Below are 23,910 nucleotides of genomic sequence, written 5' to 3'. Positions count from 1 at the left end.
AATGGCTTGCAATGGTCAATAGCTGAACACACAGGAATCATGTGACATATTTTTAATGGTTATGCTACATTTTTGGCAAAGAAGTGCTGTTAGAGAAAATGTGTTTGTGATTGTTGTGATTTATCTTCAGAAGCAATTGTCAAAGTTCAAACTATGCAGACGTTTTGAATGTGAGAAGTGCTCTGGGGGCTTTCTGTCACTTTCATTAATATAGTGCAAAGTGATTCCTTATTCAACCAAATTGGCTTGTAAAAAGCATCTGATATTTCAGCAATAATTTTACACTTTCCTACTCACAATTCACAATTGTCTCAAGATATTATGTGTGTCATGTTAAAATAATGCTCAGTTTGCACAGTTTTAGCCACGGTGCATACTGTCTCAAATTATTACTGCAGTGACAACGGTTGTTTTTCTTTTTGTTGCATTTCTGTAACCAATCTCAGACTTCATGAATTGACAGGCAATGCTCTATAAAGTTGCTTAATATATAAACATTTCTGCGGCAGGGTAGTTAAATGCTGAACATGTTTTATGATTCTTACTAAAAGGAGAAATGCTGCTCCCTTTTTCAGCTGGGAAAATAAGCTTGTTTTTGTCCTTAGGGAGTTGCCATATATTTTTGTTTTTTTTGTTTTGCGAGGTACATTTTGGGATGTGAGATGTGCCTTAATGAATTACCTGACCTTTTCTTTATGATTATCACGTAATTTATATTTATTTATTGCAAAACTTTTTTCTTTATTTTTTTTTTCTTATTTTACTGAAGTTTTGATAACTGGTGTAGAGCCTTTCAGAAAGTCTGTTATTAATTAATTTGTGCACTTCCTTTGAACATGCAATGTAGATGTTTTTAATGCTTTTTGTATACTGTACCACAAAGTAGATCTGTATTGTAATAAAAGAATTGAAAGAAAAGTGTGCTGGTGATATTTATTGGAGCCTGTAGGTGGTGTACAAGAGCTACATACAAGGATGTAATGAACTTTGAAGACACTGGTGTGGATGAGGTTACTTGAGTCTTTTATTTCCTGTTATATCATTGAATTGATTTATGGGTGTTACACTAAATTCTGCGACCCAATTAGGAACCCTAATGTGTTGCTACTGCGCAGGTTTTTATCATACTTTTTGTACGTACTGTATTGAGTTGTTACCATACATGTCCCTCCTTAAATCTCCACATTAATTAGTAGAAGTTACATAATTTAAAACAAAAAAATGTGTGAGTCAAAACAGTTTTTCGGTACGGTTAAAAAAAAAATGCGACCCGATAGAAAAAGAATTGGAGGCGCCATTTTGGTAACAGCTATTTAAATAGAGACGGATAAGAACGACCCATAATTTGATACGCCACACAATGTAATGTGTGTTAGCTAGTTAGATATGAAACCTGTTACCTAAATTAGGACAGAAATTAGTCACGTTGAAGACCTTTGACTGCTTTGGAAGTAGCTTGGTAAGGCTAAGTAATCTATCACCGCTTCTATTAAGGAGATTCTGAAAGGCAAACAAAACCTAACTTTTTAGGAGGGAAAGACGGCGTTCTTCATCGTGTAATGTTTTTTTTTTCTTCGTTTTATTTGTGTTCACTGCTAAATTCCTCATCTTCCTCCACAGTGTCATGTTATATGACTGACAAAATAAACAAACAAAAAAACAAAAACAAAGGTCCATCAGTTTTCTGTGGCTGAGTCGCTTTCGGAGTCGTTATAGAACCGATAAACGTGTGTTGCCTAGCAACCATGTTGTTTGGCTAACGGTAATTACGCTCCCCGGACTAGCTAGTTAGATAGAAGTTAGCTATGAGCTAACCAGACGCCATTAACGGCATGATATGCGGTTGTGTTATGTGTGTTTGGTCTCTTTTATCACAGAGGTTTGCCATGGTTGACTTTAACACAGACACCAAAGGCCATGTTTACAGAGTTGAGACTTTAAAAGAACTCAATCATGTCAGGTTCACAAAAGGAAATCCGACCAAAGCTTTCAAAATAAAAGCCTCTTCAGTGCGATGAAGTTGGAACATTTTACGCAAAGTCCCACTACTTCCGGTTTTGCACTGGCTATCTGACCGACTTGACGCCCCGCTTCAAAAGCCCTTTTTTCCACTCTAATGTGTACGCGCACGCACGCTCTCATTCTCGCTCGCCGAAACACACACACACACACACACACACACTCACTCACTCACTCACTTACTCACTCCTTTCTCTTTTCAAAAGCCCCTTGTGAAGCAGATTGACAGGCTAGAATGAAAATGAGGCGGACGCTCGGTCACGACTTCAGTGCGTACGCGTCCTTTTGAGAAGACCTCTAAACTTGGATCATATCACCATGGGAGCTATTTGGGCTGCAAGGGACTTTTGTTTGTTTTTGCTCTTGTTAAATAGTCGCCAAAGCACAGCGCTTCCAGAGATTCGAGGTGGGACTGTACTGAGTGTGTGTGCATGTGTGTGTTGTGTTGTGTTTTCCAGTCGTGGAGAGTGCTACTTTTACGCACGCTTTCAGGAGTGCGCTCTTGTTTCCCAAGTGGTGATTTTAACTCTTTCTCTTAGATTGTATATGTGTAGCTTTATACAAGTAACTGTTGTTGTGAGGAAATTATGTGCTCCCTAGTTTTTATAATACATTTTATTTTGTAACTTATAAACTTTCAGGTTGGTTTTCACTGGATCTTTAAAATGACCTGCTGTAGGCTACAATTAGTATTATGGAAGGTTTATTTTTTAGTGTTTGTGAGTTAAATCAGAGTTTTCTTGCTCGCCTTCTGTAGTACATTCTAACAAAACATGACACTTAAAAGTGCATATATGGTAAATGTCATACTATTTGACTCATTAGACTATGTGAATGTGTTTTGGTAATCATGACCTATAAGACCCATATGGATTTCAGCAGATCCATGTGCAGAAGGAAGTGATGGCTGTCACATTGATGCTATTTGTCAGACTACCCAAGGCTCATACAAGTGCACGTGTAAAGCAGGCTTTAAAGGAGATGGAAAACACTGCGAAGGTAATGTGTCTCCTTTTTGTTGAGCTGTTTGTTTCACATTCATAAATGCTTACCAAAACCACCACAATGTCAAAGTATGATCACAGCGTTTGGATGTTTAGGCTCATATTTTGAAAAGGTTGTCTGTAAAACTGAATAACAGTTTGTAATTACCATATAATAACATTATTTTATCAATTGTGGCATCTTTTCTTAATTAAAATAAAATGTTCTTTAAATCTTATTCTTCCTATATTTATTTAATATATAAACTACACATCCTCCTAATGCACCCCAGTTCTTTTTCTTACTGCTAAAGAATAACATGTTGCATTCTAACTTTCTGATGAGCAGCTGAACTTTCATATATGTGGTGTTACTTCACAGACATTGATGAATGCGACTTGGAGTATAATGGTGGCTGTGTACATGAGTGCAACAATATACCAGGCAACTACCGCTGCACTTGCTATGACGGATTCAATTTGGCACATGATGGACACAACTGTCTAGGTAAGCTCAGCTTTAAACCACTCAGTAAATAAGCTTTTATGATAGACGGAGAGCTTGAATCATCGGCTCTGATGGTGAAGATTTCATGTTTGTGTGGGTTGCATGTGAAGTGTCTCACACTCACTCGGATGTCTTTTCTTGGGCCCTCTTCGGTAAACTTTTCAAATGAAGCCTCATACAAACAGTTTTGGTTTTGATCATGCAGTATTTGAACAATTTACAAATATTTATGTCTGAAACTTGATTTGAAAAAGGCTTTATTTTTATTTACAGTGTTTATAAACACTGCAGAAAACATCCTTATTTGATTTACATAAGTTAAAAGCTAATTTGTGTATATATAAAACATAGTTTTTCCAGAGTTCAGTAAACACTGTTAATCAATTCAATTAATCCACTGTCCTGTAGATGTGGATGAATGCATGTTCAACAATGGTGGGTGCCAACACACTTGTGTCAATACCATGGGCAGCTACGAGTGCCGTTGCAAAGAGGGCTTCTTCCTCAGCGACAACCAGCACACATGCATCCACCGCTCTGTGGGTGAGTGTACAACATGCACACTTGGTCTGTAAACAGCAGCCATGCCTGTGTCTGCACCTGATATTCAAATATAAATGTTGTTTAAAATGTCTGGAGGAAGGGAAATTTTATTTTAACAGTTTGTTTGTTTGTCTCATGTGTTTGTGTTTGCGAGTGCTTGTATCTGCTAATTGCATTATGCTGTGTAAAAAGACAGATAATTATGTAGAAAATGCTCCAATATTCACATACAAATCTACGATTGACGGCAGAATGAGGGATGACAGGTTCAAGCTGGCTCCCGTCACTGAGCTTTTATCTGCAGCAGCAACATGCTGTGGGAAAAGGATCTCTGTGTCCCTGAGAACAAAATGAGTTAATAACTGCAACACTTGGGTCTATGTGGTCTATGTCACAGATTAGTCTGAAGGGCCTTTGTTTTGTCTTCTTGACTGAAGTCAACTTAAATGCAAGTACTTTCCACTCCATCGGGTCTTGACAACCCTTTTAAATCCTGTGGACCTGTCTACTCAGCTGTGACCCATCTATATAAGTGGTGCTTCAGCTCATCTAATTTTTCAGCTAGAGAGCATTATTGAGTATGTTGTAGATACTAACAGAGTTTGTTTTCAGGAAATGAACTTTTAATCAACTTTCTATTCCTCTCTGGAAGTGCTAAAGAGAAAATAGCGGCCGATGTTTTTGGATTGTGTAAGGCGTGAGAACAATCAGTGTCTTTGAGGATGCCAGACTAATCTCTTAGTATGTGTGCCTTTGTGTGTAGCCGGTCAGTCACTGTAGGAGAGTTTCATTGTGTACCTCTCGCCCTCTTTCTATCCCAGAGGGCCTCAACTGTATGAATAAGGAGCACGGCTGCGCCCACATCTGCAAAGAGACACCCAAAGGGGGTGTGGCCTGTGAGTGTCGTCCAGGGTTCGAGCTGGCCAGGAACCAGAGAGGCTGCATCTGTACGTGCTCAACAGCATGAAGCTGACTTCACACTACACGCCTACCTAAGAGTCACACACAAACACAGCTGGCTTTAAATATTGCACTGATTTAATGTCTTATGGTTGCATGTTGTTGACTCTGTAGTAACTTGTAACCACGGCAACGGAGGCTGCCAGCACACCTGTGAGGACACAGAGAACGGCCCCATATGCAGGTGTCACGTCAGGTACACGCTGCAACCTGACAAGAGGTCGTGTGTAGGTAAGCACACTGTTTGTAGACTGAATTGTTGCTTGACATGTGAGACATGATGATGCACCAAACGTTTGTATGTTGTGCACTAATACTCTGTACATTTCTATTGTTTTTTTAACATAAACTTCCCATTGACAAAAAAAATTGTAATCCTCTCTGAGGGTAAAACCATATCTTATCCTTACTTGAAACTCATTTTGTGCAGCTAAACATTGTTCAAACAATCATTGTTCACAACAGTATTGTTCCTTCTAAAGCAGGGGTGCCCAAACTTTTTTCAAAACTGAAACGTAATGGTCAGATTAAGGAAAATCATAAATGCTTTGGGATCCTTGAGCATTTTACCTCACAAAAAACAGCATAAACAACCAATTATATTATATATTCTTTAATGATTTGTTACCTTTTTTTTTGCTGAAAACATCTGGCAGACCAAATCAAACCTTACGTGGTGCCAACTTTGGGTTGCTCTGTTCTAGAAATCCAAATAATTCCAAAGATACCAAATACATCACACTGAATTTTGGAGAAATCTTAATAAAATGATGCACAAGAGGTCTATAACATTTTAATTGGCTGTAATGATGCAGTCATAAAAAACAACAAGTCTTAGACGAGCAAGTTGTTTATTTATTTTACTTATTTAGAATTTCACTTCCTTAGGGAAAGGACTTCTGAGTTGTGGTTGAAAGCTGTGGAGAGAGTTGGTTGGAAGACCTTTAAAATTTAAGATTGTTTTGTCAAATGGTGTCCTGGATTTGAAGCCAGGTGTTTACGACATCATGTAGCTTAAACAAAGTGCTGAAACAAGCTGATAATGTACATTATGCTCTGAAAGATGCTCATCTGAAAGATGAACAACCTTAACGATACTAAAGGGAAGACAACATGGAAAAACTGGATGTTAAAACTGATTATTAAAGTGCTTCTTCCTGCCACATAAATCACAAGCGTCCGTCAGTGTTGGCTGGTTGTTTTTACATACAGAATGTATAAACAGGATGAGGCTGACACAGGTATGATTTATGTTTTGGGTTCTTGTTGTTGTTGTTCTTGTTCAGAAAATAACAAAAATACATATCAGCTCAAGGAGTGCACATTCCAGGAGCAGCTTGGACTTTGTTTCTTTACTGTTACATAGGCTATCTTGACGAAACGAATAAAAACAGAGTAACTGGAAACATCTCGGTGTCAGTTATCCTGTTGGGCTGTGTGCATTTTTCCACACAATGGTTATGAAGGATAAGGATCAGATATTGGGTAGTATCTCTCCCTCCAGCAGCAGTGTGTGTGAGGTCCAGGCGTATCACTGCGATGTTGTCTACAGATTCACTTTGCTGATCTGGTGTGTTATCTGACTCACACCAAGCCACTACAAGCTGAATATCTCAAGTGTAAACATGCATCTGCTTACTGAAAGGGGACCAACGCAAACACCCAGAGCTGTAGTCACAGTGCTTGTAAATGTAGTGACTGTGTGTGTCAGTTCTTACTCTATTGATGATTAGTTTTGTGTGTCACAGAACGAGATGAAGCCACCACCGAGTCGTCAGACCACAACGCCACATCCTTCACGGAGGTGGACAAACGAGTGAAACGAAGACTGTTAATGGGTAATAATCACACTTCTACATTCACAGGCTGACAGCTAGAGTTTGTCTTTTAGCTGACAGTGTGTTGAGCTGCCAGGAACCGCTCAGGGGGAGAGAACTAATGTCTAGTAAACCGATGCATTCCTCGGACTTTTGAGCAAACTGTGAAATGACCAGGCGCTCGCTGTCTCGCCCCCGGTTTCCCCCATGAAAAATATGCATTTGTGACAGTGTGGTACATTTCACATTTTCCTTCCATTTGGGGAGGACAGGGTGGGAATCTTTTCTTGTATAGCTAGTATTTATCAGTTGTGTGATTTTGGGTCACTCGATACATGTAAAACATTATATCTTTGGCACTTTACCAAGTACAAGTCTTGTCTAGATGTACCTAACCTATGTAGGGGTGTACTCTACATCCAAACATTCAACTGTACACAATAAAAACTATGCATTAGAGCCGGCCTACTCAGCTACTTTTTTAGAAAAAGAAGAAGATCTTTTTTCACCACTTTGCTTAGGATTAGGCTTAGTCTATTGTATCAGTCTTACAATTGAAAAAGAAACATTAAATATACAAAAGGGCAGGAAAAAAACAAGCACCTTTGTTATCAATTTGATTCTTGTAAATTCCCTCTGCTTAAACAGCCTGGGTTGAAACTGTTTAATGAGATAAGAGTATTTGTGTGCTCAGCCACAGACATAACTAATAAATGGGACAATTTGCCTACTAACAAAATGATCAAAGCCCACGGGTGGCCTGTTGAATAAGTCTGCATTAGAGCTTTATTTATCTGTGTTTATGTTTTCTATATTTTTTGGGCCTGAAGTGTTGAAAACAGTTTGGACAACAATTCAAATTCTATTAAAGAAACGGTACATTTGTAATATCTTGTTATCTCTTTAGTCCAGGTGTTTTGAGAGCACAGTGTTCACAAAATATCTCACATTGAGGAATAACAGCATTTTTCACAAAGAGGAAGGCCATTCACATACATTGACATTGTGTAATTTCAGAAACCTGTGCGGTGAACAATGGGGGGTGCGACTGCACCTGTAAGGACACATCCACAGGTGTGCGCTGCAGCTGCCCTATTGGCTTCACGCTGCAGCCGGATGGAAAAACATGCAAAGGTCAGACTGCCTGTCCACAAAAAAAAGTCTCCTCATTGAAACTCTGATTTATCTCAGTATTAAAGAGTTGTGATCTCGCCTGTTTCCACAGATATCGACGAGTGTGAGCATCACAACGGCGGTTGTGAGCACTTCTGCAGGAACACCATCGGCAGCTTTGAGTGTAACTGCAGAAAAGGCTTCAAGCTGCTGACAGATGAACGTTCTTGTCAAGGTAGGAACGGATCTTGGATTGTTCATTCAAACGCTGCACAGTCAACACAACACTAGCAGACATTTGTGACGTTGATAGCTTCTTTGTACATCCTGTACAAAGAAGCTATCAACTTGTGACCATGAAGTTGCATGATTGAAGTTGCAGATGGAAAAGTCTGGTACTTCATACTTAACTGATCAGAAAACATTAATTACTTTACCGTCTGTCTGGGATTGAGCTGTTTTTCAGTTATACATTGTGTGTTAAAAGATGTCACTTTTTTCCTTGTGTATTTGTTTTTGGTAATAGGCCTACACTTTTGTTAACCTTTGGATCACAGTCTATGGTTTTAAGCACACTGTCACGATGCAAATATGGTTAAATTTAAAGCGTCTCAATGAAACGCTGCACCTGTTTTTATTCCCAAAAGCCAACACTATTTAACCTGATGAAGCACACTGCACACGTCATTTCACAGAGTTGGAAAATTCAGGATCAAATGTGTCTGTGGGTGGGAAATCCCTCCCAAATGAGATTGCAACTGACTGCCCTGCTATTATGTCATCCACCTGATTCTGATTACAGATATAGATGAGTGTTTTTTTGAGCGGACATGTGATCACACATGTGTGAACTCCCCTGGTGGTTTTCAGTGTCTGTGCAACAAAGGCTACACCATGTATGGACTGGCCCACTGCGGAGGTGAGTCTACATCAGGTGGAGGGAGCTACACAAGGTGCTCAATTTAGAGCAGTGTTAGCCGAAAAGCATACAACGGTCAGAACTTGCTCACTGATGCGGTGGAAAAAATGGGCCCTGTATTTATAATAATGTTTTTCCCTTTTCATCTCAGATATAAATGAATGCAGTGTGAACAATGGCGGTTGTGAGCATGGTTGTGAGAACGCCATGGGTGGATTTGAGTGCTTTTGCCATCCAGGCTATAAACTTCACTGGAACAAAAAGGACTGCATTGGTAAGGCAATGCCACATATGGCTCATCTGTTGAGTGCTACTGTCCTTGGAAATTGTGTGACATCCCACATTTAGGACTAAAATTTTGGGGACAAAAACAGGAGATACTTTGAATTCTGTTCTCTTTTTTCTCTTTTATTCTCTGTCACCTGGTTTTCTTGTGCTTGTGTAAAACATCCAAAATGCAACAATGCTTTTTTAGGATGTTTTATGTCTCCCCCACGTGACTCTTGCTCCTTGTTACAAACAAAAGTTGTTCTTTATTTTACCTTGGAGTTTTGTTGCTGTTTCTATCTAGAGGCTGAGGGTTTGCCAGCTGCAAACCCCCCCTCTAAACCTACCCTGAACTGTAGTAAGCAGGAGGGTGGGGACCGCTGCTTCCTGACGTGCCAGTCCCAAGTTCATATCAGCAGTGGTGAGTTGGTTGAGCCAGATGTCTATATAGCATGATTTATCTGCCATAATTACCTGATATGATGAAATAATAACAAAATAAGGCAGAGGATTTTGGTTTTGTTTACCTTAATCTCATGTTGAGTGTTCAAGGTTTGCACACACTTCATTAACACCTGTGCTGTATTGTAAAATCTCTTCATATGAAGCTTCATCTTCTTTTTTATATTTGTGCTTTTGTTTGTTTTCCTCTCATGAAACAAAGCTGACCTGCACACTTTAAGTAAATAACCTAGTTCTTGCATAACATCATTGTCAGTTCTGTCGCTCCTGCATATTTTCCTGTTCTTATTATTCATCAAACGAATAAAAGCATTACTTAGTTCGCATTGCTCAGTCAGAGCTCTAAGTCAGTTTTACTCATGCAGTTTTATCACAGATTCTGCATATAAATAGTCCAGAGAAATGTCCAAATCTAGATTTAGATGAACCTTAACTGCGCAACCATTTGGCCCTCGATGGCTAATATTTGTGGCCTCTGTAGTTTGAAAGCCTTCCAGCTGTTCAAAGTTCTTAATCACACCTCCGCAAAACATCTGTTAATAATTTTTCTGTTTACTCTCTTAACTTTTTCGGACAAATCTCCATGGTCAGTAAATGAAATAAAGGATGACACCTGTTTCAATGGAAAATTTGTCCATTATCAGGCAAAGCCAATGTTAAATTTGGACTTTGAACAGTCCAAACTCATTCAGAGGCTGTGTGGCAGTGGATGCTGACTGCTAGAATACGGTAGGAAAAACAACATAAATACAGGAGAGTCAGGCGCCCCAAAAATTGTTCAAACTCAAATCACACCAAAATGGAATTGCACCCAAAACATTAACAAAAAGTAATAGCAGGAATTCAGTGAGGAGGTGGCTGCTGGAAGGCTGCAAAGAGTCTTGACTAATCCGGTCAGCTGTTGACTTTACCACTAGTAACCATTTTATACTTGAATTTTGGCTCGCATGTTACTTTTAATCAATGTGAGGGGTGAATGGACTTCAACAGAGCTCTGACAAGGCAAAGCAAACAATAAGGCTCCTATTTGTACAGTGAATAATAAGAACTGTGAGTTCTTCAACATGTTTGATGCAGTCAGTTGACATGATTTGACACACCTCAGTCAAGTTTACCATTATGTTAAGATCCAAACAGCTTGTTGCAGTTCAGGTCAGGTGTCCATTGATGCAACACGGCTAAAGCAATATGTCAGTAAGTCAAGCTGTTCTACAACTTGTTGTGTGAACAGCCGTCAGCAACAGTCTGCAGGGTGACTCTTCTTGTTCCTACATGCTGCCTGTTTGCTCTCACTAACTTGGCTTTTGTGGCCCTAACTTTTGTCTGTGCTGGTCTGTGTGTCACGGCCTCTTGTGTGTTTTCAGGGACGGAGGATTCCTACACGGTGACCTGTGGAATGCCTCTGCCCTGCCTGGCTGACGCACAAAAGAACAGCAGCGGCTCGCATTGCTTAGGCAAGTACAAAACATCACAGATTTACATCTATCTTTCCGCTCTGCCACACAAAACAGTAACTCGGGAACAACTCAGTCTTTTCTTACTCTCAGAGGTAGATAATTTTCTGTTCTTCTGTCCTGCAGGTCCAGAAGTGGCCAGTGTCCCACGCATTAAGACCACAGCCACGTTTAAGTCTGGCACTGCAAAATGCAACTTGAAGAGAAGTCAGGAGAAACTGAAGGAGAGCTTAAACTCAGCAAACTCAGGTACAGAGGTTGCCACACAACAGGCATAACACCGCCTCCAAACACAAGACTTAGATTACAGATAGATGAGGATTAAAATTACAGCTCCTTCATGTTGCTGGTTAAAAAACATTTTGGGTTTACAGAGAGCTGCCAGCATCTAAAGCCACAACCGTTAGAAGACAAAGCAGACCTGAAGGCTGCTTCAAAGTAAACCAAAAACCAAAGGCAAATGTGAAAGAAATTTGTGGGGAAAGTGATGTGGTTTGGAGTGTCTTGAACGTCTCAGCGTAGCACTTTGTCTGGCAGTGACAGGGGAGGATGTAATTAGCCATAGCATGCCTTTCAGTTGGGTCTGACTTAGCCATCAATCAAACGGGGTTCCGATTGTAGGATTATTTTGCTTCTCCGGAGGGTTTCGGCATGGTCTTTAACATCCCTCACAGTCACTGAAAGGGCACATAATTGTTTCGAATAAAGGAAATTGTCAGTGGGACATAACATCCTTTTTATCACTAGTATAGGTTTATAAGCTTATACTAGTCTACATGACAAGAAATGATCAAATTAGCTGCATTGGTTTAAGGGGTGTTTTAAAATATTTTTGATCCCGTGTTTGATTTTCTTTAACAGTTGTGCGATTGTGTGTGTTGTATGTGTGTTGTGGGGGGGTGGTTGTCTCCCATGTCCACAGATAGCAGGTTCCTCTTCACTGAAAACGTCCAGTTCAGCTACGTGAGCCTGCGCTGCACCTCGTCCGGACAGCGGACACGCAGCCGCCACGGCAGGAAGGCCGGCGAGGAGGACGGCTCCTCGATAACAGCTGAGTTTGAGCTGGATGTGAACCTAGAGGAGGTAACAGGTTGGTCTCTCTGCGCTCCCTCTCTGCCTGCCTGCGACCTTTGCTTGTTGCTCTCCATCTTTCTTTCACTGATGTCTGTACATCAAAACATTAAAGTATCTCCTGTTTTGACTTTGCCGTGGTGGTTGGCTCTAGGCTGGGACTCTTGTGGTGTTTTTGTTTTTTTTTTCCTTGAATGAAGTGGTGTCTAGGTAAGCATGTGAGCATCCAAGCATGAAATTACAATAGGCGTGCGAGATGACATTTTGCCGTGGAAACAGTTGTGGTATCAAGTGCCTCTCTCAGCAGAGAGCTGTGACCTGAACTGCGTGCGCCGACGTTCGGAGAAGAGGCTCAGGAAGACCATCAGGACCCTGAGGAAGTCCATCAACCGGGAACAGTTCCACCTCCACTTTGCCGGGTCTGACTACGAGCTTGGCAAGAGTCTGGGCCAGCCAGCAGAGCTTCCAGGACACTGTGTGGCAGGACAGGTGCTGATGGGCAGGAAATGTGGTGAGTTTGGTTTTTGTGTTTAATTTTTATGCAACGCAGAAACCAATTTAAATGTCAGGTGGTGCCACATCGAGCCAGGCGTCTCCTTTACTGGAAATACTGATGGTTTTCATCTCCCACGAGCGCAGACCCAACTGCTTTTGTTAAACGTAACACAAGGCAGCAGTGGCTCTGACTAGGCCTTAAACACACAGTAGACTCATAGTCACGTCTTTAAGCAATTGAAATGGTCCATGCCAGTGAGATATATTTAGACAAGCTGGTTTAATGATTGGATTTGGAGCAGGTGTTGGCCAGATGAGTGCCATATTTGGTTTGCAGACATGCTGTAATGAGCTAGTTGGAGGGGAGAGCGAGCTGAATGGAAGAACAGAGAGACTGTTGTTGGCCCTCCAAGCTGTGAGATCTTCCAGCATCTCCGCGGGATAAGAGTGTAACATGAGGGCTCATGGCAGGTCTCCTGGTAGCTTTTGCCTCCCCGTTGGGTTTTATATACAACCTGTGATGGAGAAAATGTTCATTAAATAAGACCGCACACTGTCAGTGTTGGAGGGCTGGAGGCTGGCATGTGTTTTCTCTGGCTGTTGGGAGCGTGCGCCCCTAATTTCGGGCCTCACAGTAAGTTTGCTGCCTGCTGCACGCCGTCTTAATATCAGTGAGAGGAAACAGGGGCCTGTCTTCTGTTGAGATGTCTAAATATTTATTCGAATGTTACGCTTTTTGTTCAGTATATTCACAGGTTTACCAGCGATGTTGAAGATGTTTGACCCGGATATTTAGTTAACCTCACACAGCTCCTCCAGAGTGTTTAAAGTTTCTGTTTTCCCTCTTTGGAGCCACTCAAGAATAGGGATGATTTAGGTTGTTTGCACTTTAACTAGAGACCGAAACTACAGCTATCCTGTATTTTCTTGAAATAATGTGGCATATATCTCTTTGTAACACCATATTTGTATTAACATCATAGTCATTTCTGCTGTTGAGCCGTGCTGACATGATTTAAACCCAATATGCTCCTGGGCATTATTTCTACCTTTCAGTAACACAGGTCTTAAGCGTGTTTATTCCTTAACTCCCCCGCTACACTTTCAGGTCAACATTAAGCAGTCTATTGGCCATGGCAGGGGTGTAGACATGTAATTTGGGAGAGGAGAGGAGGGGAGGCGGAGGGCTGAAAGGCATTCTTCTTAACCTCCAGCTCTTTAAAGGAGCTATATTTTTCCCCTCCTCCCCCAACTCCCGCTCTGGCTTAGCTCGGAGTGCAGTTTAGTCCTTTTCAGTTTGCCCACTCCATTGAAAAAACCCATTTGGGGCTTGTTCTCACTGCCTCGGAGGGATGACAACACAGACTCTTGTGCATTTGGAGAAAATATGCTTTCACCTCTCTGAATCCTTTAAAGCATTTCTCCTCTGGTTGTGATTTGTTGCATCGGTTTATGTTCCAGGACATCATTTTTGATTAAGTGCATTGTATGGATGATTTAGTTTATTAATTATGTAAATATTTTGTCGTTCGGATGTTTATTTGCACTGTCCAATTTTTTCAGAATACATATTTATCTAAAAAGTAAAACAAGCGCGACAACGTCAACAGTCATAATGATCCAGCGATGCCGTCAGTGGTGCGTGTCCACGTCTATTTCACCGTTGTTTGCGTGTTTGTTTTAACATTGAAGATGTTTAGGAAGTGCTGTTGATTCAAGCTGGCAGTTTGAGTGCTGTGTCCCCCCTGCCCCCCAACTGGGGCCACTTTGCATGACCCCCAGCCACTAAACTGCTAAAGAGAATTGACTTCAGCCACACCATGGGAATCAATTAGCATCAGTTGTTTGGGCCTCCGCTTGATGGGCGCGAGCAGCGATTGGGCCGTGCAGAATGGGGGGATTCAGAAACCTGACCCCTTTTATTGGGTTCAGCTCCTTACCACTGTGATACCGTAGTGTTTTCCTATGTCATCAAGTAGGCAAAGACTGGGGACTTGAATAGAGGTGAAAGGTCTTTTAAACCTCTTTGGGGCCATCAATTCGAGGACTCTATAGAAGCGTTCTTTGCATTTGAAAGGCTTCAAGGTTTTTTCTGTCTTTCACTCTCACTCTCTCTCCTCTCTCACTGCTTCCCTCTGTCAAATAAAAGCTGTTAGAGGACAATGCAATGATGGCTCCTCATGGTCTTTCAGAATAAACAATAGGTTTCAAAAAATAAACTGCTCTTGAGAGAATTACATTTTCTTTCTTTAGGGGGAAAATCGAACAATTTGCTGAGCCACGTATAATGGATCTACGTTAAAGCTTTTGTGTGTTGGGCTTTTAGAGATAGTGGTTTCTCCGCTTACAGGCGGCTTAAAGGCTACAACTGACTGACTGAGGAGCATTTTGTGCTAAAGGCCTAGGATTTAATTGATTTATTCTTGTGCAAGATCAGCTTCAGTTTTCAAGTTCTAGACAGACGCAGTAATTCCCAAATTAATTACAGGCATCACTCTGAGTGGGAGGAACCAAAGCAAAGCGGCGTGTTGGCCCCTTTAATCAAGCCTTTGCACTTTTGTGAGATAAGAGGGAAATAGTCTCTTTGATTTGCTTCTGTGTTTGCTTTTAAAAGAGGGCGCTTATGGTGGTGTTAAAAGTTCCTCCCTGGTGCACAGTGGTGTTGTGTGAATTATAATGCGTCAGATGTGGAGAGGGTCGGTGCTCTTTTGTCTCAATGATTTTGGCTGAATTAGGGTTGGCTTGCGAAAGCATTTCAACAACTTCATGATGGATGTTTTTTACACATAAATGTGCCTCTACGCATTAGTTTACTGTATGTGTGTGAGTGTCTTGACTCATGCAGACCTTTATTTTGTATGTCTGTGTAAGAGTCACGCAGCCCTTTGGCGGCCGGCCGAAAAATGACTCTCCTGACTTTGTGGAATAGTGTAAATAAATCTAAATTAAATGATTATTAAAACTAATAATAATCAATCAACCTAGCAATAATTAGCAATCACCAATATAAGAGCTAAATTGGCCCGTGTTGGATGGTGTGCCTTGTCCACTTGTAGACTCTAACTGTCCCTAAAGTTGGAATCTTTTACAAATTTGCTTGAATCTTAGGCAGCTGCTTTCACTGGATGCATTTAAAGTTACTCTAAATGACTTGGAAGAAAGGACATCTGGCTGTAGATGTCAATGAATGTTTTGATAGTTTATGTCAAAGCAATTTGTTATGTGTCTTTTATGTCTGCAACCATGTAATTGTGCTGCTGCCTGTCTTGACCAGGACTCCAGATTTTTTATCTAAATGACTCTTAAATTGATACAAGTAGCATTCAATAGTTTTGCTATTAAAATGTTAATCCATACCATCATTTTATCACTGAGCTAGCTGAGGTGAAAAGTTTACTTTCCCTCCTCCTGACATTATTTGATTTAAATGGCCAAAGACTACATGTAACATGAATAATGAGCAAAACTGTTTATTTTAATATTAGGTCTGACACTGTTTAGCAACAAGAATCAGATTAAACACCAATGAAATGAGAAACAAACTGATGGACATTACTAATAAACACAATGGTATAAGCTCCATGTCTTTTATGACTCTTTAAAGCTAGTTTTGTGTTGAAAATGAACATAGGATTATCATCATGTTTCTAGTTTTAACAGCTCTACTGTACATTACCTAAAGCCAGTATGTAGATCCATCCTGCCTGGTTTATATTTTCTCAGTTTAGATATAAGCTCATACCAATAAGCAACTTCACTTAACACACAAAGCACACAACAGTCACTGTATCTTGTTTTTGAGTTTTGTTTTTGAGTTTTTAGAGTTTGATAACCACATTTGAGGGATCATTGCAAAAAATGTGTATTTATAGATAACTTAATATATTATTATTAATATAATATAATTATTATAAGTAATACATTTTCAGAAGATGCCTCAAATAAAGCCAAAATAGTATCTACAACTCTGTTTATCATAAAATAGAGGTGAATTTCGAGGATGCACTTCTACTTCTAAACAGTGCTGTTACATACTTAAGCAGACTGTACAGCTTGTAGAACAGTGTTTAACTCCATCAAGGTCAACGATACTTATAATGTTCATTAGCATGTCTGTAAAGCTCAGTCAAATCTGTCAGCACATTGATAAATTGTTTTCCGGCCCGGCTCCTGCCTTTAATGTGTTAAGGATACACTTCAGTGTGTTTATCCGTTTCAAGTACATACACGGTCGTGTTTGATTAAACTTGAGAGGCAGCTGATGAAGTCTGGGTCTTTACTTTAATGGTTTTGTCATGCAGCTGCTGTATTTGTGGTGTAAATCTACAGTGTGGTTAGGACTGTCTGATTATGTGTAGCCACAGGGCATCCTGTGATATTTGTTGATTCATGTCTGCGTTTTACATTGTCTATCTCACCTAGTGTTTGTAGACGGACGACCTCGGACTCTGATCTGTCTGCTAAATTGGTGTAAATTACACGTTCAGTCATATCAGACTGTTTTGGGTCTCTTGGCTGTTTGTTTTCAGTCTCCCAGTGAGGGAAATGATTGATTTCACCAACTTGAATAATTACATTTGTTTCAACTTGATTGCAGATCACAGTGAGAATAATAGATGTGTTTAAGTATCTACAGAACATGATTCTTTTCAAACTCACCACAGCAGTAAAACACCTTTGGCAGCTACTTCAAGAAAACATTGTAGACCCAAGTTAAATGTTGCTCTTTGTATAGTGCATGTATTTGTGAGTCTTCCCTTTAATAACCTTGATTCTAAATGTGTGTCATTCCCCACCTGTCTCTTAGTGAGTTGCAGTGTTGGGTCTTACTACGATGCAGATCAGGGACGGTGTGTGTTGTGTCCAGCTGGAACGTATCAGGATGAGGAGGGACAGACGTCTTGTGAGGTCTGTCCTGCACCTGAAGGAAGGGACGTTTCCAAGGTGGTCGGAGCTCGAAACATGTCAGAATGTGGAGGTAAGACAGTCAGGTCAGTTTTGTTTCTGTAACTCAAAATCACAAATATGCCTCAAATGGTTTTATGGAAGGAAGAAATTGCAGTAAGAGTAGCAGAGGAGGGATCCCTCTTCCAGGATGGACACAGAACAAAAGACAGTGTTTTTTTTAAGCATTCATTAATTCAAACTTAATTACAGACTCAGGGTCCGGATACAAGACAGGACATTCCATAGAATTAAGTACATACAGAGGCACAAAGATGTTGACAGATGAAAACGTTGTTGTTGTTTTTCAGCCTTTCTTTTGCTGTTGCGTGGTTAAATTAATCAATTTTTCTTTTCTGAAAAAAATAAATTGCCCCCTTGCAATTTTTAACAGCTCCCTCAGGCGCTTCATCATGGAGCCGGGTCTGATCTGTGTAAACAATACCAGCTGATGTAACCCACTCCATAAACTGTCAATCTTGGAAATTTAACTTACTTGAATTTGAATGAAGCTACAGATGTAAATTAAATCCATATTATGAAATCAGTCCTCTTCCTATAACTTACAGACAGACGCTATTTAAGGTCACTGGCCCCTGAAATGTGGGACCTCCACAGTTCACCTACCTTCACTGTAAGTAGTTGTGATGGCCCTTTTGTTAGCCATCAAGGGTCTGCACAGTTTTTCACTACCTGACTGTGAACAGTTATATCCATAATCATATTAATATAAATCAAATAAAGAAACAATTAAAGACATTTGTTAATCAGGGATCTTTAAATGTGCCGTCAGCCGGATTTTGTTACTAAAGGACGAACTAGACCATGTGATTCTCCTGTTTCCAGTCTTTGTGATAAGCTAAGCTAAGCTAGGCGGCTGCTAGCTGTAGCTTCATATTTACCATTAAAGCATGAGAGAGGCATCGATCCTCTCTTAGTGTATTTCCCAAAATGTCTAACTCTTCCTTTAACAAGCATAGAAAGGTTTTGTTTGATGATTTAAAAATAAATCTTCAAATTTGTTTTGTTTTTTCACCCTGTCTGTAATGACAATAGTTTCAATTGTGCAGCCCTTTAAGAAAACAGTATTTACAATGAAAAGGCATAAGCCAAAGAGTCAAATCTAGAGCAAATAAACAAAACGCAGAAGGTACAGAAGGACACAAAATGTAGATAACAGTTTTGTGAATATGAGCCACACAGGAAGCGATGGTGCCTTGATAAAGATCTCTCCCCTCCAGATGTTCTGCTTTGTGTAAAGTCAAAAAACCCTGAGCTTAGATGTTGAAGATGTATTTGAATTCAAAAGGTGAACTCTCGAGTAAAAGCTGAAGGAGCCACCATGTTTTTGTCTCCTCCTGTGCTGTTATCGGAGTCACTTCAGTGGCTGAATCCCAGATCCCATCTCCTCTGTCAGACTAAACAACAAGAGCTATCAGCAAACTCCAACTGCAACCAGTTTGTATTAGTCACCTCAGAGTTACACTGTGAGATAAAACATAGCGTAATTTCTTCAACATTTGCTTAAGCTTTGTAACAGGCTCTTATCTTCATAGAAGGGGAGAGTATTCCCTCTTACATGTCACATTGAACATAACAAAAAATACCTTGAAATTAAACAAATCCAGGTGGTGTGCCTCGAAAAGTTTTATAAGAGAGAGAAAATTCAGGAAACTGTTGTGTTTCCAGCTGTTCACACTCGGTCAAATGCTTGTGTGATTTCAGGTCAGTGTTCCCCCGGTCAGTACTCACATGACGGCTTCATCCCCTGCCTGCCCTGTCCACTGGGAATGTACCAGCCAGAAGTGGGACGCACCTCCTGCTTCCCTTGTGGAGGGAACCTGGTCACCAAGCGCAGTGGTGCTCTTACCTTCCAGGAGTGTGAGACCAAAGGTGTGAACGTGAAAAAACTCCCAATAACTCCAGTTTAGTTCAGTTTGGTTTCTCATGTTTAACATGAATGGAGGGATTAGACTTTTTTTTTTTTTTTTGGAACTGGAAGAGTTTCTGAAAACCTGTCAAACTTCTGAGAGAAAGTGAAACATCTGTGGCTGTTTTGGTTAAAGATTTGTTTTTTCACTTGACATCAGGATAGTATCATGTGGTTGCTGAGACCATGTCGCTCTTTTGGATGTTAACAGGAAGTTTGCCGCCCTCTGCAGCTGTTGTAACGCCTGTACATGTAGGAGCTCAGTCTTTCCTCACTCTAACGCTGTATTCAGCTCCTCCGATGGTCCCATTGGGAAGTCGTTTTTCCGACTACAGTGTATTCATGTACGTCATGTTGGAATATGGGAGCAACATGGACACCGAAAATAAGTTGTTTTGCATTTTATTGCTCAGAGAGAAGTTGACAGCTGTTTCCACTATTTGAGTGACAAGGAAGAGCTAAGGAAATGATACAATGACAATACATGACTTTGGTAAAAGTTTCTTACCATCAACCCAATGTTTACTTTCGTCCCCCATGTTTCAGTGTCATATGACGTCAACTCGGCAACTCATGTACCAAAAATTTTCTCAGACTTTCCGAGTTGTTACTCCGACATGAGAGGAAACGTGAATTTCCCAATCGGAAAAATGTTTTTCTGATAATTTCGACCACACATAAGTGCACAGTAAGGCCCAATCCCAATCTCCACAGTACCAGACTTTGGTTAGTCCACAAGGGTTTAGGACTGTCCCACTGTCAAATTGTAAAATGCATGAGTACTCTCTTGCAGAGGTTTTGAGCTCTTTATGGCCACTTTCTGTAAGACTGCATTTCTGCGGACTTTTCCTGAGGGAAAAGTCTCCTTAGCCACAGTTTACAGCATTGTAAAGTTTCTATGGGTGGGCCAAAAACGGAAAAAGAAAAGTCAACGCTAATAGATGGTGGCTCTCTTGAATATCTACATGCAACCTTTTTTATTCACAGACATAAAGCTAAATCACTTAATTAGATCTGACATGTTCTCCTTGAACTGATTCTCTGCTCTCTACTCAGTTTCCTATTTTGTTGGAAACAAAAAGTAATAAGCTTTTAATTAAAATTATTTAACACACCATTATCAGAGTTGCATACATTCAGACCTGCAGTGAATATTGGGAGCATTAAATCAATTTGCAATCCTCTCTCGCTCTGCTTTGCTTCTGCAGTCCAGTGCTCTCCAGGACATTACTACAACACCAGCACACACCGCTGCATCCGCTGTCCCACGGCCATGTATCAAGGAGAGATTGGGCAGAACTACTGCGTCTCGTGCCCTGGAAACACCACCACCGACTTTGATGGCTCGACTAACATCATGCAATGCAAAAGTACGTATGTTTGTCCAATTTAGAAATTCAGTTCCCGGTAATTCACCTTGATGCACCCAGAACAAAAAAATAAATATTTGACACATCACTTCACAGACCGTCAGTGTGGAGGAGAACTGGGAGATTTTACTGGTTATATTGAGTCTCCCAACTACCCGGGGAACTACCCAGCCAATGTGGAGTGCACCTGGATCATCAACCCACCACCCAAACGCAGGATCCTTATTGTCGTCCCAGAAATCTTTCTGCCGATTGAGGACGAGTGCGGAGACTACTTAGTAATGAGAAAAAGCTGTAAGTGTTAACTGTGGGTGTGTTTGTATTTTTAAGCAAAAACTATACCACAGAGAGGTTAGCCATTATTTTCGGGTGGGATGTTTTGTTAAGGCAGTAGTGGTAAGAGTAAAGATGTGTCATTATCTCACTTGTCTTTACTGGGATCACAGCTGACCACGAGCATGTATGTTGACAGCTGATCATAGATGCTGCCCTGTATGCTCATTTCACAGCTCTCTCCAATTCTGTGACGACCTACGAGACTTGTCAGACGTACGAACGTCCCATCGCTTTCACCTCCCGCTCCAAAAGGCTTTGGATACAGTTCAGGTCCAACGAGGGAAACAGTGGGAAAGGCTTCCAGGTCCCATATGTGACGTATGATGGTAAGAGGAGCATTATTATGTCTTGTGCCGTAACTATGATGCTGCTGCCTCAGTGCGTTATGCTAATTTGATTTGATTTGTTGTATTAGCGAGCTGTTTATGGCTTTTTTTTTTTTTTTATGTCAGAGGACTACCAGGAACTGATAGAAGACATAGTCAGAGATGGAAGATTATATGCTTCAGAGAATCACCAGGAAATCCTCAAGGTATGTACTGTAGGTAAAGAAAAATGACAAAGAGCACTTCATGTTGTTGTGCATGACAATGTTTCATGTATAGACTTGGCACTTTATCTGTATTGCACCATCCTTATTGAATAGAGCAGGGCCACCCAAAGCGGGGCCTAAGTTGACCCGCCATGAGTTTTGATTTGGCCCACCAGATGTTTCTTGCAAATCTTTTTTATAAGAATTAATCAAAAAACTATAATATATCCTTTGGATGGGATGGTGAGGGTCAAGCAGGAAAGGTCCCTGAACTAAATTGAGCCACTGACATTACAATTATATAGTTCCCATCATTGATTATTCAGATCAGCACTACAGTATAGCCTCCACTTTTTAACTCCAGTTAGCATGTAGCACCCCCTTTTGGAAACTTGTGGAAATACAGGCTGCTCCCATCATTATATTCATGCTTTCCTCTCCATTAATGCAATGTGTTTCCTCATCAGGACAAGAAGCTCATGAAGGCATTGTTCGATGTGCTGGCTCACCCGCAGAACTTCTTCAATTACACAGCACAAGAATCAAGAGAGATGTTCCCCAAGTCCTTCATCCGCTTCCTGCGCTCCAAAGTCCTGAGATTCCTTCGCCCTTAGGATGGTCCGGTCACTGCGGATAATTCATGAAAACCTACATTCGATACTGGCTGTAGTGTCTGTTTTATCCACTGACCCCTTTTAGATTATTCTGTAGTTTTCTGTTTTCACACGCAGCGATACTAGAAAGGACTACAGCTGATAATACTGACCCTGAAGAGAAAGTGGACTTTTAACTGGAGCTTTAAGATGGAAAAAAGATCGGTGATGATCCTCACAGGCATCCTCAGACAGGGATCTGGAGCTCTTCACTTTGTTTGGACATTTGGAAACATGTTTTAATTAGCAACAGAAGCATGTAATGACTTTATACCCTCTTTTAAAGTCTTAGTATTCAAATCCTAAGTGCAAGTCTGTCTGTGTATTTGAATATTGCTAAATACCACATCGAGACATTTGCTCATAGCATCAAATATGGTAGCTAAACAGATATATACTGAACGTCAGTGATACTGTATATAGAGCGTGTATCTAGTTTTAACATAGGCTACTTTCACAGGTAGAGGTTAATTGACAGAGTGACTGCTAAATGTCAGAAACAAATATAGCACAAATGTTTTCAAACATTAGCACTACTAAGAAAGTAGTGGCACCACAAGAGCAATTATTCTGCTGAATGTTTTGTATATGATGTAAAAAGTTTTAGGTGAAATGCTAAAGTATTGTAGCAACAACGTGTGTTTTTGACAGTCTAGCATTGCTGCGATAGCTGATCGATCATGTATTTGATGTGTGAACATGTGCTACTGTTCTGAAAAACCTTCTCATTTCCCAAAAAAGTTACTTCAGCAAAAAATGATACCAGCATGAATCGACACAGTGTGTAACCAAAGAAAACTGTTCACTCTGCAGACACTTAGCACACTTAGAGGATTGGAAGTGATGTGATTTAAGAGACTGAGGTCAGAAAATAAATGAAAAGTCATGTAAAATAGAACTGAGCTATTCACTTGTCTTAGATGACACATGTATGTATATTTTTATGGTTTTGTACATCTAATATGCTGTAAATAAAGATAGGAAACTTAGTTTGTGTTTATTTTCCCTTTCCAAGTATTATATTTTCTATCTTTTTTGTGATACAAAACAACTTTTTAACTGTTACTCTCTTAGGTTTCTGACTGTCTGCCTGTAACTAAATGCCTAAATATTATATGAGCTGCTCATTTTAGGATATGTGTGATAGTCTTTTTGTGTGATTCCCAATTTATATGATCTGGAATAATAGCAAACCACAGTATTTCTAAGAAAACATACATTTCATTCATGTTCACTGGCTTTGAGTAACATTCTTAACTCGATTCATTTATTATTTGTATGTTTTTTTCTACTTATCTGTATCCTGTTCTTACATATCTCTCCAGTCAATTTCTTGTGCTTCTCTAATAGTGTTATTTGATCTTACTCAAGGTTTCCAGTAGGCACATCATCAGGACATAATCTCTTTATAATATAGGCCAGGCTGGATCAACCACCGATCGTTTTACTCTACATTCACTCATCCGATCAATAGCGAGGGCGGTGTGTATAATAATACAGCCACTCTTTATATATTTAAAATAATGGGGAATAA

The 23,910-nt window shown here is 40.3% G+C and overlaps 1 protein-coding gene across 12 annotated transcripts; it reads left to right on the top strand.

Annotated features, from left to right (window-relative positions):
• Nucleotides 1–1,483: 1,483 nt before the first annotated feature.
• On the top strand, nucleotides 1,484–23,365 carry scube2 (signal peptide, CUB domain, EGF-like 2). Of its 12 annotated transcripts, none has more exons than XM_084356523.1 (23): nucleotides 1,484–2,120; nucleotides 2,899–3,018; nucleotides 3,385–3,510; nucleotides 3,919–4,053; nucleotides 4,875–5,000; nucleotides 5,128–5,244; nucleotides 6,747–6,851; nucleotides 7,848–7,964; nucleotides 8,056–8,178; nucleotides 8,746–8,862; nucleotides 9,014–9,136; nucleotides 9,434–9,550; nucleotides 10,956–11,045; nucleotides 11,172–11,294; nucleotides 11,968–12,135; nucleotides 12,421–12,627; nucleotides 17,419–17,589; nucleotides 19,281–19,448; nucleotides 20,694–20,855; nucleotides 20,952–21,149; nucleotides 21,365–21,517; nucleotides 21,644–21,723; nucleotides 22,191–23,365. In XM_084356523.1, exons 1-23 carry the CDS (start codon nucleotides 2,117–2,119, stop codon nucleotides 22,335–22,337), a joined length of 2,997 nt encoding a protein of 998 aa, XP_084212649.1. In that variant the 5' UTR covers nucleotides 1,484–2,116; the 3' UTR covers nucleotides 22,338–23,365. The 12 variants fall into 12 exon arrangements, with proteins under 12 accessions (XP_084212649.1, XP_084212642.1, XP_084212648.1 ...); XM_084356516.1 differs by lacking the exon at nucleotides 1,484–2,120 and adding an exon at nucleotides 2,163–2,425 and having other exon boundaries at nucleotides 2,902–3,018; nucleotides 6,762–6,851; nucleotides 12,424–12,627; XM_084356522.1 differs by lacking the exon at nucleotides 1,484–2,120 and adding an exon at nucleotides 2,163–2,425 and having other exon boundaries at nucleotides 2,902–3,018; nucleotides 6,762–6,851.
• Nucleotides 23,366–23,910: the final 545 nt, after the last annotated feature.

This window comes from Pagrus pagrus (assembly GCF_965226575.1).
Source record: "Pagrus pagrus genome assembly, chromosome: 1".
Taxonomy (NCBI): domain Eukaryota; kingdom Metazoa; phylum Chordata; class Actinopteri; order Spariformes; family Sparidae; genus Pagrus; species Pagrus pagrus.
This window is presented reverse-complemented; position numbering and strand designations above follow the sequence as displayed.